This window comes from Oryx dammah, unplaced genomic scaffold, assembly GCF_014754425.2.
Source record: "Oryx dammah isolate SB20612 unplaced genomic scaffold, SCBI_Odam_1.1 HiC_scaffold_2, whole genome shotgun sequence".
Classification (NCBI taxonomy): domain Eukaryota; kingdom Metazoa; phylum Chordata; class Mammalia; order Artiodactyla; family Bovidae; genus Oryx; species Oryx dammah.
The window spans coordinates 183,981,318-184,008,516 of NW_024070186.1; the positions used below are offsets into that span (position 1 = coordinate 183,981,318).

The window sequence follows — 27,199 nt, forward strand, 5'->3', positions numbered from 1 at the left end:
GAAGGTCTGTGAGCGCTGGGAAGTTGGGCAGCCCAGTGGATCTTTAGGGGTTAGATTGGGTGAGTAGGTTCCCATTGAATCTGAGGAGGAAATCTAGGCTTTAGGGGAAGAGGAGTTGGGTGTTAGTACCTTCTGAGAGAAAAGAGAGTTGGCAATCAGGAATCTGTGGGGATCTGGGAGGTAAATTTGGAGTGTTTCAGCTTGGGGAGAGCCGGGGATGGAGCACATTTGGAGAACAGGGGAAGAGTTGGGACCTGTCTCAGTTGTTCCACAAACAAGGAGCCCTGGTTTTCCCGGGAGCTTCATTGTGGGGATGTCGTGGAAAGGCCCTTGTCCCTCTCGGTGTCCCTTGGTCCTCCTTGGGTCCGGCGTGGGAGTATTGGAAGAAGTGTCAGAGTAGGCATGAGGTTAGGAAGCTAGTTCTCAGGGCTCCCGGAGGAGCCAGGCGAGCTGCTTCAGGAAGAGGGTGGCCTTGCCTAGAGGGAGGGGGGTTCCCCTGGCCCCCCGCAGGAGGGTCACCTCCTTGTTCCTTGTCTCCCTGAGTAGGAAGCCAAGCTCTGTCTGCCTAGGAGTGGGGGGAAAGCTGCCAGGAGTCTCACCGGCCAGGGTCCCCGTGGGCCCCCCTGAGCTTGCCACCCTCCACCCACAGCCCTCGGCGTTGCTGACGCCCCCAATGTCGTCGAGCAGCCGGGGGCCGGGGGCCGGAGCGCGCCGACGCCGAACCCGCTGCCGCCGCTGCCGGGCCTGTGTGCGAACTGAGTGCGGGGACTGCCACTTCTGCCGAGACATGAAGAAATTCGGGGGGCCCGGGCGCATGAAGCAGTCGTGCCTGCTGCGGCAGTGCACTGCCGTGAGTTCTGCCCCTGCTGCAGGGGGGCACCCTACCCCAGCTGACCTCAGCACCTATCTGGGGGGCTGGGGGTGACTCCATCGAGGGCCATGTAAAGTTGCCATAGATTCGCTCATTTGTTCACTGGCTGGTTCACATATCTGCCAGGCCCATTTCTATCCTCAGCTTCAAGCTGGGGCCAATGTTAGGGTCCACAGAAAAATCCCTCCCACACCCTACTTCAGGCCTTTCCCAACTTTCAGAGGCAGAGACCCACAGAAAGCTCGGGCCCCCTTGGACACCCTCCCCAGAGCCAGGAATGGGTCTTTGCCTTCTTCGGCCTCCTTTTCACCTGTGAGAGTGGTCTCGGATTTGAAGCTAGTCTTACCCACTGTGTGACCTTGAGCAAATCACTGTGACCCTCAAGGTACCTCCTCCGTGAAATGTTTCCTTTGTTGAGTTGTAAAGGTCAAACAGCATGGATAAGAAGGTACCTGCTGCCAGGCGCAGCACACAGTAGGTATCCAAGAACCATGGGGTTGTGCCCGCCTTCCTCATCCTTAGTGCTCCCCAGGGCTCCCGAGAGTGGGCCTTTCCCAGTAGCCGAGGGCCCAGCTACATCGTGTGCTCCCCTTGTGACCCCACCTCCCTTTTTCCCTGCAGTCACCCTTTTCTGGTTGGTCTCTTTGCCCCACAGCCCCTCCCTGTTTTTCCTTTGTCCCCTGACCCTTGCCTTGCTTTTCTTCTTCCCTACCTGCTTCTTCCTGAGCCTGCCTCACAAGCTTCTTGATATGACTCAGTATTACCCCTGATTTTTTTTCCTAAAGTCATATTGTCTGATAGCTGCTCTGTCTTCCCTAAGATCAGTCAGCTGCCCTTAGTGTTCCCAGGGGTCCTGCCAAAACCAGGTTCATGTGGCCTCCAGGGCAACCCCCATACAGCTAATTGAGCAAACTCAGACTCCCTCCAATCTGTCACCATGTTCCCTCCAGCTCTCTCTGAGTATTACTGTCACCTTGGCCTATAGTCTTCCCTCCTTTTCCAAAGCCAGTTATGTCAGGTCACCCAGGACCTGGATCCAGATGCAGCCATCAACAGTGTCAACTGTGTATCAACTAACTTGTCTGCATTATCTCATTTTTATGATAGTCCTGCGAGGAAAAACTTCCTAGCCCCATTTGACAGATGGAGAAACTGAGACATAAGGGGGTTAAATCAGTTCAAGGTCATACTGCCAAAAAGGAACAAATTCAGGATTTGATCCAGCTTGCCCCCCTGGGTTCTAAACCTTATCTCGCAGCTTGCTAGGGTCCCCAAAAAGAACAGTGTTTCTCCTGTGGCTTGCTTTTGGGGTCCCTGACACCCCCTTTCCCCCAACAGCCCGTGCTCCCACACACAGCTGTATGCCTCTTGTGTGGGGAGGCTGGGAAGGAGGACACAGTGGAGGGAGAGGAAGAGAAATTTGGTTTGAGCCTCATGGAGTGTACAATCTGCAACGAGATCGTCCACCCTGGCTGCCTGAAGGTGATGGTCCTGGCGACCCTGGAGGCCGGGGTGGGGCTCAGACTGTCGGGGAGTAAGGAGCTGGGGTAGGATGCCTCTTGAGTTTTTTGACACCTGACATCCACTCCCTGCCTCTGTCTACAGATGGGGAAGGCTGAGGGTGTCATCAATGCAGAGATCCCCAACTGCTGGGAGTGCCCTCGCTGCACCCAGGAAGGCCGGACCAGCAAGGTAGATGCTGGGGCTTGGGAGGGTGCCAGGCTCTGGGTAGGCGGGAGATCGGGGGTTGGTGCAGAACCTCATCCCCAGCTTCCATCTCCCCAGGATTCAGGTGAGGGACCAGGCCGCCGCAGGGCTGACAACGGCGAGGAGGGTGCCAGCCTGGGGAGTGGATGGAAGCTGACGGAGGAGCCGCCGCTTCCACCACCTCCACCCAGGCGCAAAGGTCCCTTACCTGCTGGGCCCCCCTCAGAGGACGTGCCTGGGCCCCCCAAAAGAAAGGAGAGGGAGGCAGGGAATGAGCCCCCTACCCCAAGGAAAAAGGTGAGCCAGGGAGTATGCTCACTCGATTCAGCCTAAGGGATTTGGGGAGCTATAGTCCTGTTGCTTTTGGGGGGAACAGCTTCATGGGTTACCCCCAGGGGTTGTTGGGAGATGTAGTTTGGAATTTCAGGTGGGAGGATGGTGCATGTTCAGTGTGGAGGAGAGGTACAGGTGAGAAGCTACTGGTGCTGGACTGGGAAGCTTTGGGTGCTTTAAGGAGGAGGGAGAGAGCATGCTCAAATTAGCTGCTGCAGAGGAGGAAGGAGGGGCTGGAAAGGGCCTGAGGGGGAAGAAAGAGGAGATGAGAGCATGCTCAGTGAGCCAAGACACTGGTTACCTGATGAGCATGCTCAGAGTTCTCCCTGAGGTGGGGGCTTCTGGGATTTGTAGTCTTAAGAGGTGAGCATAGATCTTAGTTTTGTGGACAACCAGGGGTTAATGGTGTTTCTCCCTTGCCCCCTGTCTCCTTCTTGGCTCGGTAGGTGAAAGGAGGCCGAGAGAGGCACCTGAAGAAGGTGGGTGGAGACGCCTGCCTCCTCCGAGGATCGGACCCAGGCGGCCCCGGCCTTCTGCCCCCCAGGGTTCTGAATCCGAGCCAGGCTTTCTCGTCCTGCCACCCTGGGCTCCCTCCCGAGAACTGGGAGGTGTGCCGGGGACCTCCTCCCTCCCCTTCCCACTTTCCTTTGCCCCACCCTCTATCCTGGAGACAGAAATCTGTCCTTTCCTGCCTACCTTGTCCTACCCCAGCCCACTTGGCCACGATGGGCAGGCAATTGGGCCCCTGGGAAGAGTAGAGGGGAAGAGTGGGTTGGGGCCAGGTCACAAGAGCCGTGGACTTGCCAAGAACCCTTGGGGTATCGTTTGACCCATTTGCCTCATCTTTCCAAACCTTTAAGGGGAAAGAACTGAGTTCAAATCCCTGTTCAACCATTGACTTGCTGATTGGTCTTGGCAACTTATCAGCTGCTCTGGGCTTCAGTTTCCTCATCAGTGAAATAGAAATGATACCACTTCCCTTATCCAGTCTATGCCCCAAAGCTGTTTAATGACATTAAATGAGTTTTGTAAACTGCAAAGGGACTAGATTTGAGGGACGTAAGGCCCAGAGAGGTTTGAAGACTTGTCCAAGGTCACATAGCAATGCTAGCATTCAGCTGTCACTTTGCCCTGGCACATCAAATGCCAGCGCCTGCTTGACTGCGCTCAAATTCTCCCTCTGCCATTTGTCAGTTTGTCACCTCGGGCAGGTTCCATAATCTCTCGGAGCCTACGTTTCCTCATATCTGGAAAGAGTGGCCCAAGTTGCCACTGCATCCCAGCGCTGTGAGGATGTCATGAGTCAGTGAGGGTGGGAGGCTCTGCCCGGGGCCGGATGATCGTTGGTACTCCCATCTCACTGCAGAGACGCTCGAAGTTGTTTGCTCCAGCTTTCTGTGTTGTAGATGATGAGAAAGAGGCTTCCCAAGGTCACAGAGAGAATTGATAGCCAGGTCAATATGCAAAACTAGATCTGTAACTGTTCTCCACACCTCACTGCTTTTGGAAACTCATAAGCTATCGAGACACATAAGTCTTTGAATTCTTTGCATCAGCACCTTCCTGTGACAGATAAGGAAAGTGAGAAGTCCAGAGAGGAGCATGCCTTGACAGGTCCCACAGGACAGGAACTCAGGAGTGTCCCTCCGGCTATTCATCCCCCCGTGACTCCTCAGGGGTCGGGGGGTGGTAAGGCAGGTGCCAGGCCCTAGAACAGCCTCCGTCTCTCCCTGCAGAAACCAAAGCCGCCTTTGGCCTCTGCTGAGGGCCCGGCGGTGCCTTCCCCGTCACCCCAGCGAGAGAAGCTCGAGCGCTTCAAGCGGATGTGCCAGCTGCTGGAGCGGGTGCCCGACACGTCCTCGTCCTCCTCGGACTCCGACTCGGACTCCGACTCATCAGGCACATCGCTGAGTGAGGATGAGGCTCCTGGCGAGGCCCGGAATGGGCGACGGCCAGCCCGGGGCAGCTCGGGCGAGAAGGAGAACCGCGGGGGGCGGCGGGCTGTGCGCCCTGGCAGTGGGGGGCCCCTCCTCAGCTGGCCCCTGGGCCCCGCGCCCCCGCCCCGGCCCCCGCAGCTGGAGCGGCACGTGGTGCGGCCCCCGCCTCGAAGCCCTGAGCCCGACACGCTGCCTTTGGCTGCTGGATCCGACCACCCCCTGCCCCGCGCCGCCTGGCTTCGTGTCTTCCAGCACCTCGGGCCCCGAGAGCTATGCATTTGCATGCGAGTGTGCCGGACTTGGAGCCGCTGGTGAGTGGCCTGGACAGGCCTGGGTTCCATCGCCCCACACGCTCCTCACTCGCTGGGTGACCTGCAACAGGTCCCTGAGCCTCTCTGGGCCGGGCGCTTGTGCTGATCGTGCTTCTGTAGGATGTACATGCTGTAGCCGGTGCTTCTGTATTGACCGCACAGGCTGCTTTTGATTTATTTACTCACTGAACCCTCACAACAACTCTGTGAGGTGGGTATTGCTATCCTCATTTTCAGAAGAAGCTGAGGTCAAGGTCACGTGGAGAGGAAACAGTAGAACCAGGAATTTGAACCTAGTCCTTCTGGCTCTAGAACCTTTCTCCTTAAAATTGTTACTTATGAGTGTTTAATATGTGCCAAGTATAGTGCTGACTGCTGTACCTGCATCCTCTCACTTGCTTTTCACCTCTCTCTGCTGCTGTGGCGAAGTCGCTTCAGTCGTGTCTGACTCTGCGACCCCATAGACGGCAGCCCACCAGGCTCCCCCGTCCTTGGGATTCTCCAGGCAAGAACACTGAGGACAGTCTTATTATTGCTCCCACTAACACATAAGAAGGGGCCTCCCAGGTGGCTCAGCAGTAAAGAATGCCTGCCAGTGCAGGAGCCTCAGGAGACTCAAGTTCGATCCCTGGATAGGGAAGATCCCCTGGAAGAGGGCGGGGCAACCCATTCCAGTATTCTTGCCTGGAGAATCCCATGGACGGAGGAGCCTGGTGGGCTACATCCGTGGGATCGCAGAGAGTGGGACACGACTGAAGCGACTTAGCACACATGCATGCACACCTAAGGAAGCCTTTTATGGGGCTTCCTCACTTCCCACTGCAGAGGCCATGAGTTCAATCCCTGGTGAGGGAACTAAGATTCTGCAAGCCATGTGGCACAACCAAAAAAGCAGAAAGCCCTTTGCTGAGCAGCCCCTGCTCCCCAAGTGGCAGCCATATTTGGGCCTCCTGATTATGCTTGGAACTTCTTTGTGGCCTGGAGCCACCACCAGCACCCTCCACTTACCCTCCTCCCATCTCCCCACTGCTGCCTGAGTCTTGTTTCTATAGGAACGTGGGTCAGCCTCTCCAACCCTTGGTCTTACTCTTTGGTCCTGTCCCTGACAACTCCCACCCTCACCTCTCTACCAAACTCCTCCAACACTCCCCCCACACCCCAAAAGAGCACATAGAGGCTTTCTGCATGTTGACAAGCCTTCATTCGTTTTCACGTTCCCATGTAAGTATTTGGGGCAAATACCGTATCTGTTTTATCTTCATGTTCTCAGCACAGGACAAAAGGTAATGTGTGTTAGTCGCTCAGTCGTGTCCGACTGTTTGCGAACCCCATGGAGTATAGCCTGCCAGGCTCCTGTCCATAGAATTCTCCAGGCAAGAAAATTGGAGTGGGTTGCCATTTCCTTCTCCAGGGGATCTTCCCAACCCAGGGACTGAACCCCTGTGTCTCAGATTGCAGGCAGATTCTTTCCCGTCTGAGCTACCAGGGAAGCCCAAAGGGTAATGTAGGTGCTCAAAACACATTTTATTAAGTGAGTAAATCCAGGTTTTTCCCCCAGACCCTTGCTGTGGCCCGGGCATCCTGTTAGGATGTGTACACATTAGTTGATATGTTCCTCATACCAACAGCCCTGTGAAGGGAGAGCGTGAGGGACACTTGGAAGTCACAGTGCAGTCAGTGGCTGACCTTAAACCCCAGTCCTTTTCCGTAGGATTCTGGTGTACTTGTTCACACTTGCTGGTCTGTGGAGGCTACAGAGCTACAAGGAGGGGAAGGCAGGCTCTGGAGATAAATTACCCATAGTTGAATTTTTTTTTTTTTAATGCTTTTTGTTTGTTTGTTTGGCTTCTCCAGATTTTAGTTGTCAGCTCTTAGCTGGGGCATGTGGGATCTAGTTCTCTGACCAGGGTTTGAACCTGGACCCACAGGAACAGTCCCCCTAGTTGAATCTTTCACTGCTGAGCTGTATGCTGTCAGGCTGGTTCCTGCTCTGTGCATCAGTTTATGCATCAGTTTCTTCATCTGTTAAAATGAGAACCAAGGCATTTACTTCATGAGTGTTTTGTGAGCTGATACAATAAAGAATTGAGGACAGTACCTAGGAAATAGAAACTTCTTAGTGCCTTAACAGCAATCATTATCACTGGTTCAGCTACAAATATCTACTGAAAGCACAGACTTTTAAAATTCTGGGAACTCAGATCTGTGCCCTTGAAGACTTTTCAGTCAACCTGCAACATAATAGAAACAAGCAGTTATAGCAGTTGCTGGGATCACCTCCTCCGCCTCTAGTCTTTGGGGAAACGTTTGCCAAGGCCTCTTGGTCAGGGCCAGCCCTGTGCTTGGTACATGGGACGCAGAACTGATGAAGACCCAATTTCTGTCTCAAGGGGAGACTCGTGACTGCAGGTGGACGAAGCAGAAAAGCTGGACTGGATGGTGGTTTTCTGCTTGGGCTTAGGAGTCTAGTCCCCATGGGTTTCTCACCTGTGACTCCTGTACTTCTTGGATGAGTGGCCATGGGTGGATTGCTATACCTCTCAGGGCCTCAGTTTTCTTATCTGTAGTCTGGGTTTATATCAATACGTAGTAGGGATGAAATGAGGTGATTCTTGGAAAATGCTTAGCACCATCACTAAAGGGCGCTAAATGCTCAATAAAGTGGTGGTTTTGGATGAGCAGAATGAGGGTAGGGCTGAACAAGGGCCTGAGAGGGCACAGTGGGACTAGGATAGAAGCTCTGTCAACCTGGGCACAGAGGCAGGGCCTGTGGGGATGAAGAGGAGGCACAGGAGTTGAGAACTTCTTAGGAAGCAGGATGACTTGGATTTGGTGACTAAATGGATGTGGAGGCAGTAGGGTGACATGCAGCTGGGTTTCTGGTCCATGAGCCTGGATGGGCAGCAAGATCATGGCACAAGCTTGGGAATACTTAGCAGGGGCAGGTTCCCGGGTCAAACCAAGTGCTCACATTTGCCAGGTTTGGTCTGAAAGGCCTTTGGGCCCATCAGGCACTAACAGGAGAGCACCTGGAGGCACAGGTCTGTTGCTTAAAAGAAAGATCCAAGTTGGGGAGTTTTTAACCTATAGATAGCAGCTTCAAGGAAGAGGCCAGAAATCAGTGTCCGCACTTGCGAGTTAGAGAAAGAACAGCCAGAGACTTGCAGGGGATTGGGAGCAGAGTGTGTCCCCGAAGGAGAGATTGAGGAGGGAACAGGGGTGGGTGTTGGCGAGAGGTCACGGAAGATCAAGGACCAGAAGTGTCAGTTGGATTTTGCTCCAAAGAGGCCTGGCTGTATTCTGCTGTGCTGTGGTGGGGGGAGGGCACTGGAGCCAGGTTGCCTGGAATTGAGGTTGGACTTGATCTGTTTGTTCTCTGCCATGTCCCTAGTTTCTAGGATACCCGGCATACAGGAGGTACTGAAAAAACACTTGTCGAGTGAATGAAAGTGAGGACACCGAGTTGGAGTGTGAAAAAGAGGCAGCGAAGGTGGAGCTGGATAGAAATTTGTAGGTGGGAGAGCAGGAAGTTGCAGGCTTTCCCGTCGGATGGCTTCCATCTTCTCTTGGAAATGGGAGGCACAGTGATCTGCCCAGCTCAGGGGAGGGAGGTGGGGTCATGGGGGGAGGCAAGGCCTGGGGGAGTTCTGGAGTCCCAGGGAAGAGGGCGGAGACTTCGCTGGAAATGAGCAAGGAAGGCACTATACTGCCTGGTCAAGGCAGCTGGACTTGGGACTAAACACTGATGGACGGATGGAAGGAGCTCAGTGCCAGCAAGGAGCCCAGAGAGCTGATAAGGAAGAAGTGGCTTTGGGTTGGACCCTGGGAAGCTGTGAAGTCCTTACAGGTAGCAGTTTTGGCTGGTCTAGCTCTGTGGCCCCAGAGGGCCTCTGCAAGAGGGAGGTTTTGGACTCAACTTTGGAGGTGGGCTGAGTTGGTCAGGGGTGTCTGGAGTCAAGGGGAAAGGGAGTGGGGTAGGGCATTTGGCCATCAGGCTCGGCGTCCTGTGGGTGATGGATGCCTTGGCCTTGGACTTCTTCCAAGCTCTTAGCTAAGTGTCATTCTCTAGTCTAGGAAAAGGGCTTCCCAGGTGACTCAGTGGTAAAGAATGTTCCTACCAGTGCAGGAGATGTGGGTTCGATTCCCTAGATCAGGAATATCCCCAGGAGAAGGAAATGGCAGCCTGCTCCAATATTCTTCCCTGGAAAATTGGATGGACAGAAGAACCTGGTTCATAGGGTCGCAAAGAATCAGACACGACTTAGTGACTGAACATGCATACACTAGTCTAGGAAGAACCTGTCTGTGGCCCCCTGTTACCCTCACAACAAACTTCGTGGTCCTGTTGGACATTTGGACAAGAACAGTGACTGCACTAAACACTTTCTCTGCATTGTCTTTCCCCCCCTTTTTTTTAAAAAACATCTTTCGTTTAATTATTTTAAATCACTATTTTTAAAAAAATGAAACGAGTTAATTTACTCTCCCTTCATTTTTGCAGCAAACCTGTGAAATCAGTGCTGCTTTCACACCATTTTATGGTTTGGAAAATGGAGGCCCAGAGAGAGCAAGTGATTTGCCTAAGGTCACTCCGAGCACAGAGGCGGCAGAGCTGGGGCTTCGATCCCTACCGCTCACACTCCGTGCCTCGGAGCTCTGTGCCCATGTTCATCCAGCCTGGCCTTCCAGCCTTCCTGGCCAAGACACCCCTACCCTGGGCTGGCCCTCCTCCGTAGCCTCACCCCTGACTCTTCTCCATGTTGGAGCTCTCGATCCAGACCAGCTTGCTCTACCACCTGGCTCTGCTACCATATAATCGAAGTGGGACCTTGAAATCAGTCTCCTAACTTCCCTGGACCTCATTTTCCTGACCTCTAAAAAGGAGATGATTACAGTATTCACCTCCTAGGGCTGTTGTGAGGTTAAATGTGTAATGCGTAGAACGGAGTAAACCCTTGGTGAACATGGGTTTTCATGGGTGAACATGAGGTATTCAGGTATTCGTGCTGGAGTCATCGTCTTCGTCATCCTCATTGTTAAGGTGAGATGATGAATTGCCTTTTGTTCCTACTGCCTAAGATTCTCAGAGCTCTCCCGGTTTTTTGTTTTTTTTTCTGTATACTTGGCCAGGACACTGGTTCTTCCTTATCTGAACTCAAATCTTCTTCCTCCTCCCCTCAATAGAATTAACTCCTGCTGTGCAGCATGCAGGATCTTAGTTCCCTGACCAGGTTTCAAACCTGTGCTCCCTGCCGTGGAAGCGCAGAGTCCTAACCACTGGACCGCCAGGGAAGCCCCAACTGTTGCCTTCCTTCAAGTCTCAGATCTGGCATTGTCTCCACAGGAACCTCCCCGACCCAGTTTCTCACCGGCTCATATCATGTCCCTTGTTGTCCCAGTTACTGTAAGACTCAGCCGCCTCCCCCGTTCCCTCACCGTTCAGCGACTTCGACACTTAGTATCAGTAGGGCGCCCTCGGTGACTATTGGCTGCCACTCTGAGATTTAAACCCAGTGTTCTGGTCATCCAAGGGCAAAGGGACAAATTAGCTGCAGCCAAGAAAAATCAGGAGAGACTTCCTGGAAGAGGAAGCACTGGAGCTGAGCCCTGAGGGATCCGGGTTGGTTGGCATTTCCATCAAAGACAAACGTGCCAAAATGGGTTGGCACCAGATAGCAGGTGTCTGTTGGTAAGCAGGTGGTTTGGCCTGGCTCTTGTGGAGTGCAGTATACAGATAGCTGGTGGCCTGTGTGTGCCCTCGGGGGGAAGGTTTCCCAACTAGCCACATAAGATCCAGGAGGGCTTCAAGTTGGTGGTGACAGTTGAGCTGGAACTCATGACTGGGTCAGAATGAGCAGAGAGAAATTTTGGATGGAATGGGATTTCACTGAGTGGAAGCAGATAAGGGACAGAATCTAGGGGCAGAAGCTGGATTGGAGGTGGGTAGTTTTTTTTTTTTTTTTCCTTTTTCTGTTTAGAATCGGAGAGATTTGCAAGTGTTTATTGTTTGAGTGGGTGGAACCAGGAGAGGGGGAGGCTAGAATGCCAGAAGAGGAAGGGAAATGGTAGGAGGTGGCAGGTGGGACAAAGGGTAGAGTTTTTTGGATCAAAGCCTTGGTGTATGTGTTTCTAGCTTTCCCTAAAATGTCACCCAAGGGTTCTGGAGTTTGCCTGAGACTTGCAAGTGGCACAGAAACTTGGCTTGATCTTTCTGTTATTAATAGTTTTGAAAAGAAAGTTCCTCCACTGGGTGCTATTGTATCTTTCGGATGCATGCACGCTCAGTTGTGTCCACTCTTTGGAACCCTATGGACTGTAGTCCACCAGACTCCTCTGTCCATGGAATTTTCCCGGCAAGAATCTTGGAGTGGGTTGCCGTTTCCTCCTCCAGGGCATCTTCCTGACCCAGGGATCGAACCTGTGTCTCATACATCTGCACTGGCCAGCGGATTCTTTAACACTTGACAACCTTTCTAATACTTATCTCCCTTTTAACAAAAATAGTCTTTAGATGGCAGCCAAAAGCCATAGCAACACCTAGCTAGAATTTAATAATCCTGGTCTGTTTTTATGGTGTTTATGTCTAAGTATAACATATGTATGTGAAACAATACTGGTTTTCAGTGCAAATGCTGGTTTTAAGAATTGATTTAAAGATGAATTTACGTTCTGCAGATAAGTGGATACTGAATGACTGGAGTTTGGGCATTTCTGCCCCAGCCCAGGGCTTCCTGAAGGGAAAGCCTCCAGAAGCAGGGCTGGGAGAGAGATAAGAGACAGCTTCCTGGTTCCCCTCCCCACCCCTGCTGCTTCTGATACAGTTCATCTCGCCCAGTGGGAACTTTCTGACATGGCTTTGAACTACTGTACTGAAAGAAACTTTTCAAACCGCATCTCGAGAACTCCAGTGTATGGGGTTGGCCAAAAAAAATTTGATTTTTCCATAACAGCTTATTTGGGGGTAACCTGAATGAACTTTTTGGCTAACCCAGTACTACAGTGTATTAGTAGATGACTTTGGCAGAGATGGGGAAGGGTTCCCTGGTAACATCAGTTTGGGAAGCGTTTCTCCAGTTTCCTGCATGCTGGTCTCATCAAGGCTGTCAGAGTTGCTGGAGACCAACCCGTTTCACTTTATGCAGGCTTCATTCATCTTTGTAGTTTCAACAACTGGGACCTACTGGGCCTTCCATAAACACTGACCGAATCACTGGGAAGCCATAAATGGAGTGTGTGGTAGGGGTGCTCTGTGGGAGCTTTGGGTGGTTCACATTCAGCTTGGGATCATCCATTCGTGCAACAGATGTACAGCAGGTAAACTACGCACCTGGCCTGGTGCTGGGCACTGGGGGTGCTGAGGGGAAGAAGCCAGGGCTGCCCTTGTGAAGTCTCCATTCTGGCTGGAGGCTCATAGTAATCACAGACTAGTAAGTCCAGCCCTGGGCAGCTGGTCCTCAGGATGAACAGACGTGGATCACGGGTGGAAATTAGTAGAGGTTGAGAAGTACCCACAACCACCATAACTGGTGAGAAGCCCAAGGCAGAGGATGGGGGCTGCTTCTGGATCTCTTTGGGTCTCCATCAAATACAGTGTGTAGAGTGGGTTTGTCTTTGGCACAATGCTTTGGAAGCTTTAGGCCCACTGACTATAGATTTTTTTCTGTTTTTGGTTGGGCTGGATCTTCACTGCAGGGTGAGGCCTTGCAGTGAGCTCTAGATGATCAGGATCTAGAGCACACGGCCTCAGTAGTTGCAGCATGCAGCTTATCCGGGTGCTCCGTGCAGTCTCTCTAGTGCAGTACATGGGCTTAGTTGCCCCACGGCATGTGGGATCTTAGTGCCCCAACCAAGGATCAAACCCATGTGCCCTGCATTGGAAGGCAGATTCTTAACCACTGGACCAGGAAAGTCCTTGTAAGGTCCACTAACTGTAATAACCCCATTTGATCTTGTAACCACCTCGTGGGCAAGGCCCACCTGTTGACTATCACTTTTTGTGTTATAAACAAGGCCTGAGGCCCAGAGAGAGGGATGGGCTTGCCAAAGATCTCACATCCAGTTAGTGATGGAGTTGAACCCCACACCCAGTGTTCTTGGCCTGGGTCCTGGGGCTTCCTGCCCACCCCTGCTGTTTGGTATGGACCAGGAGAGAACTGGGGTGAACCAGGGTGGGGATTGTGGCTTCCCTGAGACTGTGAGCTGAGGATTGAGGTCTCTGTCTCCCCCTTGTGGCCAACAGGTGCTATGACAAGCGTCTGTGGCCTCGAATGGACCTGAGCCGGAGGAAGTCCCTGACCCCGCCCATGCTTAGCGGTGTGGTTCGCCGCCAGCCTAGAGCCCTGGACCTCAGCTGGACAGGTGTCTCCAAGAAGCAGCTCATGTGGCTTCTGAACCGACTGCAAGGTAGTGCCGGGTGGTGAGGTGGGGCGGGGTGAGGGAAGGGAACAGACCTGGGACAGCCCTCCTAGCACCTGTTTCTGGGGACCTCCCCCCTCCCCCAGGCCTGCAGGAGCTGGTGCTCTCTGGCTGCTCCTGGCTCTCTGTCTCTGCCCTGGGCTCAGCCCCACTGCCGGCCCTGCGGCTCCTGGACCTCCGCTGGATCGAGGATGTTAAAGACTCCCAGCTCCGCGAGCTGCTGCTGCCTCCGCCAGACACCAAACCAGGTGTGGCCTCTCTTGGCTCCTTTGTAGGAGGGGTTGGACAGGCTGGGGGATGAGGCCTCCACGGTCTCTTCTGACTCCTGCTGGGTGTTAAAGGATTTGAAGAACAGATAGAGCTTGAGGTTGAGGAGACAGGCCCTGCTTGGCCCATGTTCATTCATTCACTTTCCTGCTGTGTGCTGGGCCCTGTGATCAGAGCTGAGGGGATGGGATAAGGAAGATGTAGCCCCTGACTTCCAGAGGGGAAGATAATTAGGGGATGAAATGCAGTGTGGGACAGGAGGATGACACAGAATTCTAGGAGAGGCCAGAAGACTGTGAGCAAAATCTCTGGGTATGGTGGGCCCTACTGGGGGAGACTTCTCCCAGGGGAGCAGAGGGACTGCTGTGGAAGAATGCAGGCCTGGGGTGGCTGGTCAGGTCCTTTTGTCAAGAGGAGCCAGACAAAGGATCTTCTGTGAAATATCCTGGCTTTTAAATGATGGCACGTAATTCAGCTTCTTTTTAAAATTCATGTGTGGGCCCAGCAAAGATATGATTGAGCAGTAGAATTGGCCCCTAGATCCTCTTGCCCTGAAGTGAAACGATGAGGACTTTTCTGGGGGAGCAGAGCAGAAACGAGGGAGCCAGCTGACTTGCACGGTTGTGTGGCGGTGGTGGTTACATTTCCTGAGTCAGACCCCAGCCACCTCTTCACCCGGCTCAGGCTCTGGCCCCTGCCACCAGGTAAAGTCAGCTTCATGGCACATAGCCTCTGGGCCCGGCCCTGGGTAGGGCCCTGGAGACCTCAGACTGAGTGAGCCCCATTCCCCAGTCATGCAGAAATAGAAGGGCATGACATGGTAACGGCTGTGGTCGGTGCGGGGGTGGGAGGTGGGGAAGGAGGGTGATGAGAAAAGCCCTTCTTAAGGAGGTGCTATTTGAATTGAGTCCTGAAAGAGACAGGGTTTTCCCAGGGAGTGTGAAGGAATACGCAGTTTGTGAAGCCTGGGAACCATGCTGGCAAAGAGGGGATGCTGGGAACTGGGGCTGGTCTGGTAAGCACCAACCTGGTCACTTTAGGGGTCCTATTGAGGTGTGAGGTAGGAGTGCTGAGGCCTGGAGCTCTTCGTCTAGTTCTAGCTAGGAGCTGGGATACTCAGCATTTTCTCTGGTCCCCACCAGTGTGTTTTCCATAATGAAGCCAGGGGAACCACCCAGAAGATCAGGTCTGTCCGTGTCACCCCATGCTCTCCACTCGTTCTTGTTGTTCCCTGGTGCTCTTTGGATGCAGATCAGTATTTTACCATGGTCGATAAGGCCACTGGTCTGGCTCCCACTGACCTATGCTATCCTTACATTTCAGCCATCTCAGCCTCCTTGCCAAGTTTCCTCCAGCCCCAGGGCCTTTGCCCACTCCTCTTTGCCTAGAAGGCTCTATCCTCCTTCGCCTGATACCCAATCACTTTCTAGGCCTCAGCATCAATGTCACTTCCTCCTAGAAGCCCTCCAAGATCTCCTCCTCCATTGAGATGACAGTCCCTCTTCCAGAGAGCAGTCCCCTTCTAGCATATCATTGTACAGTGGTGAAATGATTTGGTTAAAATCTGTCTCCTACAAGGTTCTTAAGCTCCATGAGGTCAAAGACTGTCAGCTCAGTGCAGCACCTTGCTTTGGCGGCTCTCTTTCATGGCTCCCTTCTTGCCAACCCATCCCCCTCACAGCAGTCTTGGAAGGGGAAGGAACTAGGATAGAGAAGGAACTAGGATTTCTGGGTGAGGCCCAGAGGGCTTGAGTGACAGCTGCAAGTCACACAGGCCAGGCCAAATCTGAGCACCCACCCATGGCCCTCTCTTCCTGGAGCTGGACTGAGCGTTGAAAACAGTGCGTTCCGTGAGATGAGAACGCGCCGGTTGCCTGGCAGACCAACTCCATCTTCTCCTGCTTGAATTGACTTCATTCTAAGCCCCTTTATCAGGAGCTCGCAAAGGTGAGCCATCCAGGCCCCCCTAAGCCTAATATGCTTCTTGAGACTCTACCCCCTTTTTTTTCCCCTTGGCTACACTGGGTCTCTGTTGGCTTCACTCGGGCTTTCTCTAGTTGCAGCAAGCGGGAGCTACTCTTTGTTGCGATGCACAGGCTTCTCATTGTGGTGGCTTCTCTTGTTGCAGAGCAGGGGCTCTAGGGCACAGGGGCTTCAGTGGTCTTGGTGCTTGGGCTCAGCAGTGGCTCACGGGCTCAGTTGCTCCTTGGCATGTGGGATCTTTCTGCACCGGGGATCGAATCCATGTCCCCTGTATTGGCAGGCAGATTGTTAACCGCTGGAGCACCATGGAAGTCCTGTCCGCCCACCTCTATCCCCTTGGCTTCCTGTCCTCGTGTGGCATCCCTGGATTAACACTGCAAGTTTTCCTACTTCCTTGCTTTTGCCCCTGCTGTTCTCTGCCTGGCTACCCTTCCCTTCCCCATTCCTTCTCATTCAAATAAATCCCTGAAGGCCCACCTCAGTGAAATCCTCGAGCCCACTGGCCTTGCCCCAGCCACACGAGACCTCTCTTTCCTCTGCTTCCCTCTGTTGGCCTTTAGCTGTGCCCTGAGGTTGAGGACATCAGCAGGTATATCCCCTCTCCAGGCTCTCAGCTCCTCAAAGAGAAAAGGAGAGAATTCAGAGCTTGCCAAGTAGGTGCCCAGAGGTAGCCTGGCAGGTTACAGAAGTGGTGAGCTTGGTGCAGGATGTTAGGGAGTACACCTTGCCACCCAGCTTCAGCATCGTCATTGGGTGAATGGGGTAGCCCAGTGATGCTAGATCTTACAATTTTTCAGGGAAAAGCTCCATATCAAAATTTTTTTATAAAAATGGCCTTTTATGTAGCATCCCTGGTGGCGCAGATGGTAAAGAATCTGCCCACAATGTGGGAGACCCGAGTTTGATCTCTTGAGTCAGGAGAAGGGAATGGCTGCCCACTCCAGTATTCTTGCCTGGAGAATTCCATGGACAGAGCAGCCTGGTAGGGGTCAGACAGGAGTGAGTGACTAACACACACCTCTTATGTAGCATCAGTCATTAAGAAAAATGTGAACACTTTGCAGATCCATAAAACACTCATGCAGGCTAGCTCCCTGACTTGGTGTCGTATGATCTAGTTTATTTCTGGGTGAGGCTGGGGCCTGGAAAGCCAATAGCATTGTGGTTAAGAGTTAGGACTTCTGAGTCACGAGGCTTGGTATCTTGGCTCTGTTCATCCATAGTCATGTTATCTTGAGGATGTAAGGCTTGGGGATGTAAGCCTGAGTGTTCTCATCCGTAAACAGGAATGATGATCAGAAAACTTGTCTCCCAAGGCTGTGGTTCTTAAAGAGTGGTCTCGGGACCAGCAGCTCAGCGTTGCTGGAGAACTTGGTTTTTCCTTTGTCTGGACTTTTTTTAACCATGCCATGTGGCATGCAGGATCTTAGTTTCCCAACCAGAGATTGAATCTATGCCCCATGCAGTAGAAGCACAGAGTCTTAACCTGGATCTCCAGGGAAGTCCCAGGAGAACTTGTTAGGCTGCTTGGGGGCGGGGCCAGCAATTGGTTTCAACCAGCAGCCCAGGGAGATATGGAAGTCAGTCTCCGTCTGTCTGTCTCTCTCTCGTTTTTTCTTTTTCTCTCTCCTCTAATTGGAGGGCCACTGGGCTACGGGCAGGCTGCCACTTAGCCGCTGCCTGGCCTACAGTGCATGCTCAAGCATAGTTACAAAAATGGAAATGCAGGATCATGGTAGATACAATATAAAGGAAAGCTCTGGGGGCCGAGATGAAGGGTGGGAGCTCTTCTACCCCAGAGATGGAGGAAGGGGAGGTCTCTGAGCTCAGACGGGAAAGCCAGGGACCCTGGCCAGGCAGGGGACTAAACACAGGTGGCCTTGGGCAGGGTCCCCTGTGGAGTTTGGCTCAAGTGTTTCTGAAGGAGGGAGAGGAATTTGGAGCTGAGACAGGGGAGAGACCTTGTAGGAACTCGAATGTTCTCCCAAGTAGATTAGACTTCTCTGAGGTGCCCTTGGAGAATTTTGAGCAGAAGAGGGATGTGGTCTCATATATTTGAGAATTGCTCTTTTTTTTAAATTAATTTTTATCAGAGTATAGTTGCTCTACAGTGTGGTAGTGTGGTGTTAGTTTCTACTGTACGCAAAGTAAATCAGCTATATGTATACAAATACACATCCCCTCTTTTGGGGATTTCCTTCCCATTTAGGCCGCAAGAAAGCACTAAGTAGGGAAGCTTCCATGAGCTGTACAGTAGGTTCCCATTGCTTACATATTTGATACATAGTGTCAGCAGTGTATCTGTGTCAAGCCCCAGCTCCTGGTGTCACCCCGCCCCCCTTTCTCCCTTGTGAGAATTGCTCTTTTGATAAGTGAGGAGGTGAGACAGGAGGCCATCCTGTTGGGGATGTCATTTGTTGGATGAGTGACTATATATTGACAAGCATCTGTGTCCCAGGTCCTGTGCATAGATCAAGAACAAGACACAAAAATTCCTGCCTTGCTGGAAGTGGCATTCTGGTGCAAGGGTCCCCAACCCCCAGGGTCACTCCCCATGGCTCCCCGTCGCTCCCATTACCACCTGAAGCATCCCCCACTCCCTCAGCCCTGTCCGTGGAAAAATTGTCTTCCATGAAACCAGTCCCTGGTGTGAAAAAAGGTTGAGGACTGCTGTTCTAGTGGGAGAGAGAAAAATACGTCAGTGAGAAAAAGAGGAGAAAGTGCAGGGAAGGCGTTGGAGCACGTGGAATGTTATAGTTCCGAATGGCATACTTGTGGAAGGCCTCCCCGAGGAGGCAGTGTGAGCAGTGAACAGATGAAATGATGGCGGCTCGTGTGGGTTTGGGGGAGAAGAGCAAGCCACGAGCCACTCAGAAAATGCAAGTCGAGGTTCCTTTAGAGTGGGAGCAGGTCGGGGGTGGTGAGGGAGAAGGGTGCATACGTAGCCGGTGCGGGGATGGGAACGGCCCACAGTGGTGACCTCTTCTCTGCCTACCACAGGGCAAACAGAGAGCCGAGGGCGGCTGCAGGGGGTAGCAGAGCTGCGCCTGGCTGGCCTGGAGCTGACGGACGCCTCCTTGCGGCTCCTGCTGCGCCACGCGCCCCAGCTGAGCGCCCTGGACCTGAGCCACTGCGCCCACGTTGGGGATCCCAGTGTCCACCTTCTTACGGCTCCCACCTCCCCGCTCCGAGAGACCCTGGTACACCTCAATCTGGCCGGTAAGCGCCATCCCTTATCTCCATCCTTCCAGCCTCCTGGGCCCTGTGATCCGGGGGGACCCCTTGGTCACCTTCTGGTCTCCGCTGCCGTCGCCCCACCCTCAGGTTGTCACCGCCTCACGGACCACTGCCTCCCGCTGTTCCGCCGCTGCCCGCGCCTCCGCCGCCTCGACCTGCGCTCCTGCCGCCAGCTCTCCCCAGAAGCTTGTGCCCGGCTGGCAGCCGCTGGGCCCCCTGGCCCCTTCCGCTGCCCAGAAGAGAAGCTGCTTCTCAAGGACAGCTAGTTGGGTGCCCCCCACCCTCCCCCAGGACTCATCAGGAGCCTGGACCTCAGGCCTTCATTTCACCCCTGCTAGGAGGCCAGGTCACCCACCTCATGACTTGGGATTCCTGAGTTTTACGACTTGGGGTTCCTGCCCAGGGACTCGAGCCAGCCTCCCCCACTCTCTACCCCCTGCACTGATATCTCTGGGGGTCTCTTCTTCCCATCCCCTCCCCCTTCCACCTGCTTCATCGTCCATCCCCTGGGGGAAGCGGGTCAGAGGTACTGGGGGGCGCTGAGCCAAAGGGCTGGTGGGAGGGGGGTTGAGGTGCAGTTTGAGGGGGGCGAGTGGGGAGAGTATCTGCACACAGGATGCTGGGAGCAGGGGGTTGGGGGAGCTGGAGGATGGGCTGGGGGGTGGGGGGCGGGCAGAGAGCAGACCATCAGGGGTTCAGGGAACAAAGACCAGATACTTGGAGTTGGGGGGGTAGGGTGGGGGGGCCAAAAAGGGAAACCAGAGGAGCAATTGGGGATCCAGGTGTCAGAGATGAGGGGACTCGGGGAACCAGGGGAAAGCAACAGGGCTGAATGAGGGGCGGGGGGCAAGAGCAGGTGCAGGGGGGCGGTAGTAGCCCCTTGGGCCACCCCTCTCCTTCCTCCTCCCCGGATTTCAGTTCCTTCTCCCCAGCCCTGACTCCTTGAACGTCACTGACAATGGCAGCTATCTTGAGGAGTGGGGCCCACGGGCCTGCCCGCTGTTCAGCGCGCCCTGGGGAGTGGTGAGGGGTACCCCCCGCCCCCTACCTGCCTCCCCGCACTATACTTGAACATTCATCTGTACTGAAGTGTTACTTGAACCGGGGGAACCTCGGACCTGGGGGAGCCAGAGCTTAAGGGGACGGGACCAGCTTGGACTGAGACTGGACTGGTGGACCACCCAGTTCGGACTGGACCACCCCAGGCTCTCTTGCTTTACTGTATTGAGCAGCTCCACCCCTCCTGACCCTGAGGTGGGGGTTGGGGGTGGTGGGCCAGCCCAGTGATGGGGAAGATGGGACTCCTCCAGCTTGGCTCTTCCCACTCTTTCATCGTCATGGAACCTTGTATCCCATTTGCCCAGGGAACTGCCACTCCTGGTTGCCATGGAATTAGCAGCCAATGGACACCTCCCAAAGCCAGTGCTAAGGCTGGAAATGGCCCCTCTTAGTTGCCATGGGAACTTAGTAGCCTCTTGGCCCTTCCCTGCCCCTTCCTCTGCGGGGGCGGGACTTTGGGTGCCAGGGGTAGGGGCAGGGGCCAGGTCCCGCCCCTCAGCCTGGGTCTCCCTGGGGAGCCAGACTGGACCATATTGGGGAGGGGGGAATATCCACATACCTCAGGTAACAGGGAGGTGCACGGGTTGGGGGGGAGGGACTGGGTGGACCAAAGGCCGGAGGGGAGGGGGTCCTGGGGAGTCGCAGAAGGTTTGAGGATGGGGCCGCTTGGGGGAGGGGGAGGAGGCAGCCCAGCGAGGGATAAGTGGGGGACCCAGCCGGGCTGGGCCCCTGGGCCCCGGGTCTGTACAATATGGTTTGCTATAAAACTCAAAATCTTCCAGCCAGGGCCGCCGAGTTCGCGTGTGGTTGTCTGCGGCGTTAGGGATGCCGGGGGTGGGAGTTAGGGGGGATGACCCGAGTATTCTTTGAGGGTCTGGGAGGATGGGGCTCTTTGATGGGTCTGGGGGACCTAAGGTCTAAGTGGGCCTCCAGAAATTGAGGCTGCAGGGCCTCCTGCAGTCTTTAGGGTGAGATGGGGTCACTTCCCCTGAGTTCACTGTTCAGGTGAGTGTTAGGAGTCTGTACTGTGCAGGTGTACCTGGAGTGGTCCAGGATCCGGAACTCCCAGTCACGGGCTCGGCGTTCATCGCAGTGGGGCTGAGGCACCCAGAGGACATCCTAGGTGGACTGGGGTCTCGAGGTCCCTTGGGATCTCTGTCCACGGTCCCCCGGCTCCACCCCATCATGTGGCCGCCTCAGCTCCGCCTCCGCCCCAGTTCCTGTTTCGGCCTCGGCTTCAGCCCTTAGGGCTCCCGCAGTCGCCTGCCCTTCCTGCTCCGCCCGGGCCACGTCTTCCTGGGAGCTCGCCGCCCGCATCCCCGCTCGTCCCGCCGGGGCATGGGGCCTTCCCCAGACCTGGGCCCGCCCTGCTGGGGCCTCAGAAGCGACTCGGCTCCGCCTTGACGGACCAGCCCGCTTGGTGCCGCGGCCCCAGGATGAAGGGCGGCGAGGGGGACCCGGGCGAACAGGCCCCGCTGAACCCGGAGGCCGAGAGCCCCGCGGGCTCGGCCACGTACCGGGAGTTCGTGCATCGCGGCTACCTGGACCTCATGGGGGCCAGTCAGCATTCGCTGCGGGCGCTCAGCTGGCGCCGCCTCTACCTCAGCCGGGCCAAGCTCAAAGCCTCCAGCCGCACGTCTGCCCTGCTCTCGGGCTTCGCCATGGTGAGGGGAGGGAAGGGGCGCACAGGGTGGGGGTGAAGCCCATGGCGGGGGGGAACGGGTCGGAGGCAAAGTGAACAGGTACCTAAGGGAGACAGGGTGGAGGAGTGGGAAAGACCGGTCTTTGAAAGGGAAAAGTGGGGGGAGCAAACAAGGTCCCAAAAGACTACGCAAGTCTCTTAATGGGTGTGGGGGTGGCTCCTAGCATAAACTGCGCCCGAGGAGGATAAGCAAATCCTAAACGCGTCACTGGGGACACACATCACGGGGCATACATATGCAAGGACAGAGCGCAGAGCTCCAGAAGGGGCAGGACCCCGCAGAAGTGGTTTCTGGGTCCCCACCACAAGCTCAACAGCAAATCCGAGCTGGTTGGGGCTGAAGGATCACTTCAAGGATGCAGGGAGGGGGTGAGAATAAACTGGATGGAGCGGTCACCCAACAGGAGGAGGGCGGCCAAGCCCTAGCGGACATGAAGAGTGCTTAGTGGTGGCCTGGGAAAGCTCTCAGAAGATACCTGTGAGGGAGTCTCTGGGGAGAAAGCTGCCTAGGAAGCACGATTCTGGAGATGATAAACTCCCAAGTGTGGGCAGATGCTAATCAGCTAACGGTCCAGCAGAGGCCTCACAGGAAGCAGGCTGAGGGAGGTCCCAGGGTGAGGAGACATCAGCAGACACAGGTCCTGGCTCCTTCCTGCCTGTGGCCAGCTGTGTGACCCTGGACAGGCCTCCGCCCCACCACCCCTGGCCAGTAGGAAATTGTGAGATCATGGAAGGGCGCGCCCTCTGTAGCCGGCCAGGGAGCCACCCCAAGCAAGATGAGCTGATTCTTGTCATCAGATCCTGGATCCAGGCACGTCAGAGCAAGACTCACATCAGAATGGCTGAGACTCCCTGTTGATGGAAACCGAGGCCCAGAGCAGGGCGCTGGCCCAGCAGCTGAAGGGTGCAGGAGGAACTGAGACCCAGGGTTGCTGGACTGCTCGTCCAGGATATCCCACCATCATGACAGGAAAAAGGAGAAAATGGGCTGGAGAGGGGTCCCCATGGAAATGGGAGTATCAAGATGGCGATAAAAAGGGGCCATAGCCCTGGGTGGTTTGCGTTAGTCCCTGCCCCTCTCTTGTGTCACAGCCTCTGTATTTGGATGACTGGCAGGAACATTTCTATCCCTAAGGGTCATCCTTAGATCTATGGTTTTCTATGTGAGGGTCCTGGATCCACAGGCCAGCTCACCCTGCCCGATGTGGGGTCATCTCGGAACAGGGAATGCTCCCCTTCACCTGTACAGACTGCAGAGAAAGGAGAGTAGCCCTGGGGACCCAGCTGAGGGAGTTGCCCCACCCCCAACCCCCCATGGTCCAGCGTGTTCCCAAGGAGACAATCCCGCCTGCTGCTGAACTTGCAGGTTGCTGAGGTGACAGCTTAAGGGCCAGGACCTTCTCTGCAGGATCAAGAGGCCAGATGAGTAGGTTCTGGGGGCCAGACTGGCCCCAGTCCTTTCAGGGATGAACAAGGTTGAATCAGGCTCCAGGAGAAACCAAGACCAGGCCTGGCCCAGATTGCTGTCTGTAGAAAACTGCTAACATCCGCTATGGCCCAATTTCCCAAAATACTCAGCCTTGCCTTCCTACTACTACCCTCCCGGCTCTGCACTTTCCTCCTTACCCCAGCCCAGAGCAATCTAATGGATCCTGCGAGAACCAGGCATGGGGAAAGAACCTGATCCTGGAATTCGGGTGACCTGGGTTAGAATAACATTATATAAATTGTATTGAACCGTCACTAAGTACCAGGTACTATGCTTAAGGCTTTAATGTGTATCATCTTCCTGTCATCCTACAAAGTAGGTACTACTACTAAGACTATTATATAAATGAGAAAATGGGACCAGAAATATTAAGACACCTGCCTACAGTTCCACAGCAAGTAAGTGGCAGGATTTGAATTTAATCAGTTTAGCTCTAGAATCCAAATTTATACAACCCTAGAACAAAATCATCAACTCAAATATGTGCAAAGACCACACAGGTGATATGGATGTCAAGTTGGCTGGGCGGGGACTGTGGCTTTCAAGAGACCATCATCACCTGTGGAAAGGAGGCAGCCATGACTCTGATAGTTGCCATGCAGGAATATGGGCCTGGTGTAATCAGATCTTCCAAATTTCTGGGAGGATCTGGAAATAGGGATATTTACATGAAATCTCTTGAGTTTTAGAAGTTGGCAACAATTCTTAAAAAAAAATAAAATAAAATGCACTGTTTGAGCCAAGCAAAACATGTTTGCAAGCTGGCTTGGGTTGTGGTGTGCCAGTTTGCAAACTCTGGCCTTGGACTTCAGTGTTAACTCTAATAATGACAGCAAACATCTACTTGAGCATACTGTGTATCTCACACTATTCTTTTCACTTGATGTATCTCTAAATGTATCATTAAATTTTCACAACAACCCTATAAGGCAGGTAGGTGCTGTTATCCATCCCTATTTTCCAGATGAGGAAAGAGAGGCACAGAGAGAACTAAGCCACTTGCTCAAGATTACACAGTTTGTACAACTGAAAATGAACCCAGGCAGCCCCGCTCCAGAATCTGTGCTCTTTTTAACCCCTATTTTTTTTAAGTGAAAATGATGTGCCTCTTTTAAAAAATTATCTTAAACTTATTTGGCTGCATTGGGTCTTAGTTACAGCACATTGGACATATTGCTGCCCACAGACTCTCCATCTGCAGCTCGTGGGCTTAGTTGCTCCGAGGCATGTAGGAGCTTAGTTCTCCCTCCAGGGGTTGAACCCATGTCCCCTGCATTGCAAGGCAGATTCTTAACCACTGGACCATCAGGAAAGTCCTGGGCCCCTGTGTTATAAGAGATAAGATGGTCAGAAACATGCCATCTAACCCTCTAATTTCCCCCCAGGAGGGGAAACCAAGGCCTGGAAGAGGACAGAGCCTTGCCAAGGTTGTCCATTTATTCACTTAAAGCATGGGGGCCTTCTTTCTACCAAGCACTGTTCTAGGTCTTAGGGATGCATCAGTGATGTACAGGCAAAAAAACCCTCTACTGCTGAGGTCATGGACACTCAACGCATCCCCTCTTGTCCCCGCAGGTGGCCATGGTTGAGGTGCAGCTGGAGAGCAACCACGAATACCCGCCGGGCCTGCTGGTGGCCTTCAGTGCCTGCACCACCGTGCTGGTGGCTGTGCACCTCTTTGCACTCATGGTCTCCACCTGTCTGCTGCCTCACATTGAAGCCGTTAGCAACATCCACAACCTCAACTCTGTCCACCAGTCTCCACACCAGCGACTCCACCGCTACGTGGAGCTGGCCTGGGGCTTCTCCACTGCCTTGGGCACCTTCCTTTTCCTGGCTGAAGTTGTCCTGGTTGGCTGGGTCAAGTTTGTGCCCATCGGGGCCCCCTTGGGCACATCAGGCTCAATGGGACCTGCCTCCCAGCTGCCTGAGACTCTGCCGCCAGTGGCCACCTCCCTTAGTCCAGCTTCCAAGCCATCCTCCGCTTCTGTAGCCCCGTCACAGGCTGAGGCCCCTGAGGCCTGCCCCCCACGGCAAGCATGTGGCAGTGGTGCGGCCCATGGACCAGGCTGGCAAGCCGCCATGGCCTCCACGGCAATCATGGTACCTGTAGGGCTAGTGTTTGTGGCCTTCGCCCTGCATTTCTACCGCTCCTTGGTGGCTCACAAGACCGACCGCCACAAGCAAGAGCTAGAGGAGCTGAGTCGCCTGCAGGGGGAGCTTCAGGCTGTGTGAGGCTGGTGTTAGCCCAAGGCTGAGAGCACTGCCTGCCCCAGGGCTCAGTCAGAGGCCCCGGATCTACCAATCCCATTCTGCGGCCCTGCCTGGAGCCACTTCCTGTGGCCACTCTCAGGTAGAAAACAGATTCCTGCCCTCAGGGTCCTTTGGGCTGGACCTTGGGGCAGCTTCCATGTTCCCAGGGATTCTCCGTTTAGTCTGCCCCATGGGTTTTGGAAGCTCTACTCTACACCCAGGGGGCTGGGAGGAGAATGAGAGTTAAGTGGAAGGTCCTCGGTCCAAGCTCCTGCAGCAGGTAGAGGGGAGGCGGGGAGACCCTGGTCAGACCTTCGGTGCTCTTAGCCACTTGCCCCCATACCGAATGAGAACGTCAGAAGGATACGCGCCCATCCAGTTGCCCCAGAAGGCAGCCAATCCTTATTTTACTTTTGTAGAATCTGTTCTATGGTTGGTTTTTTTTTTTTTTTTTTGAAGTTTTCCCCCATCCTCAGATTTTTATTTCCATGCTCTCGCTTTGGCATTTGGGTAGAGAGGAATTTAGGTGTTTCTCCCCCAAGCATAGGTCCAGCCTTTCCAAGGGAGAGCTTCCCTATTTGGAGGAGGTTCAAATGCCTGCCCCACTGCCCTAGACACACACTCAAGCTTCTATAACTGATTCCTACTCTCCTGGTCCAGGGCTGGGGGTGCCACGTGCCCAGCCTGACTCCCTAGCAAGGATTGGGGTGATAAGGGAGAAGGTCCATTCCATACCCCTTAGAATACAGAACTATTCTGACACTGAATTTTTGATGCACCTAGTTTTGTATAATAAATTGTGTTTTACACATGTCGCTGTGGCTGTGAATGGAGTGGAGGAGGCCTCCTTGGGAACAGGGACTTGTTCTTAAGAGCCAAGTGGAGGCAAGTATACCTGAGGGCAGGGTAGGGGTGGAGGAGAGAAGGCTTGACTCCCTTCTAGTGCTGACAGGGCCCAGTAGCTTCTGAATGTGGAGACTGAGTTAGGCTAAAGGGTTTTGCAATCTTGTTACTGAGTCCAGGGTCTCTGTCTCTTCCATTGAGCATGGGAGTGAAAAAGCTGTTTTAAAACAACATTCAAAAAACTAAGAGCATGGCATCCAGCCCCATCACTTCATGGCATACAGGAGGAAAAGTGGAAACAGTGATAGATTTTTATTTCTTTGGGCTCCAAAATCACTGCAGACAGTGACTGCATCCACGAAATTAAAAGAAACTTGCTCTTTAGAAGGAAAGCAATGCAAACCTAGACAGCATATTAAAAAGTAGAGTCATCATTTTTTCAACAGAGGTCCGTATAGTCAAAGCTATGGTTTTTCCTGTTGCCATGTATGGATGTAAGAGTTGAAGGCTAAGTGCTGAACTGATGCCTTCGAATTGTGGTGCTGAAGATTCCTGAGAATCCCTTGGACTGCAAGTAGATCAAATCAGTCAAGCCTAAGGAAATCAACCCTGAATATTTATTTATTGGAAGGACTGATGCTGAAGCTGAAGCTCCACTTCTTGGCCACCTGACGTGAAGGGCAGTAGAAAAGACCCTGATTCTGGGAAAGACTGAAGGCAAGAGAAGGGGCAGCAGAGGATGAGATGGTTAGATATCATCACCAACTCAATGGATATGAATTTTGAGCAAAC

General features: G+C 53.8%; 2 protein-coding genes across 5 annotated transcripts; both read left to right on the forward strand.

The window, feature by feature from the left end:
• The first annotated feature begins 420 nt into the window (after positions 1-420).
• FBXL19 (F-box and leucine rich repeat protein 19) lies at positions 421-19,465 on the forward strand. Of its 4 annotated transcripts, none has more exons than XM_040259893.1 (10): positions 421-850; positions 2,210-2,353; positions 2,477-2,563; positions 2,657-2,875; positions 3,358-3,519; positions 4,648-5,159; positions 13,399-13,562; positions 13,661-13,822; positions 18,825-19,043; positions 19,149-19,465. In XM_040259893.1, the coding sequence occupies exons 1-10, from the start codon at positions 674-676 to the stop codon at positions 19,325-19,327; spliced, it is 2,025 nt and encodes a 674-aa protein (XP_040115827.1). In that variant the 5' UTR covers positions 421-673; the 3' UTR covers positions 19,328-19,465. The 4 variants fall into 4 exon arrangements, with proteins under 4 accessions (XP_040115827.1, XP_040115823.1, XP_040115835.1 ...); XM_040259889.1 differs by having other exon boundaries at positions 649-850; positions 3,358-3,390; XM_040259901.1 differs by lacking the exon at positions 421-850 and having other exon boundaries at positions 2,261-2,353; positions 2,657-2,663.
• Positions 19,466-19,622: 157 nt separating this feature from the next.
• Positions 19,623-26,375, forward strand: ORAI3 (ORAI calcium release-activated calcium modulator 3). Its single transcript, XM_040259922.1, has 2 exons — positions 19,623-21,784; positions 24,887-26,375. The coding sequence occupies exons 1-2, from the start codon at positions 21,557-21,559 to the stop codon at positions 25,544-25,546; spliced, it is 888 nt and encodes a 295-aa protein (XP_040115856.1). The 5' UTR covers positions 19,623-21,556; the 3' UTR covers positions 25,547-26,375.
• Positions 26,376-27,199: the final 824 nt, after the last annotated feature.

What these genes read in the sequence shown, in the direction of transcription:
- FBXL19 (XM_040259893.1), top strand. Translation starts at nt 674, where the DNA reads ATGTCGTCGAGCAGCCGGGGGCCGGGGGCCGGAGCGCGCCGACGCCGA. An exon ending in TGCTGCGGCAGTGCACTGCC is followed by an intron (nt 851 to 2,209) that starts GTGAGTTCTGCC and finishes TTCCCCCAACAG; the next exon opens with CCCGTGCTCCCACACACAGC. An exon ending in TCCACCCTGGCTGCCTGAAG is followed by an intron (nt 2,354 to 2,476) that starts GTGATGGTCCTG and finishes CTCTGTCTACAG; the next exon opens with ATGGGGAAGGCTGAGGGTGT.
- ORAI3 (XM_040259922.1), top strand. Translation starts at nt 21,557, where the DNA reads ATGAAGGGCGGCGAGGGGGACCCGGGCGAACAGGCCCCGCTGAACCCG. An exon ending in TGCTCTCGGGCTTCGCCATG is followed by an intron (nt 21,785 to 24,886) that starts GTGAGGGGAGGG and finishes TTGTCCCCGCAG; the next exon opens with GTGGCCATGGTTGAGGTGCA.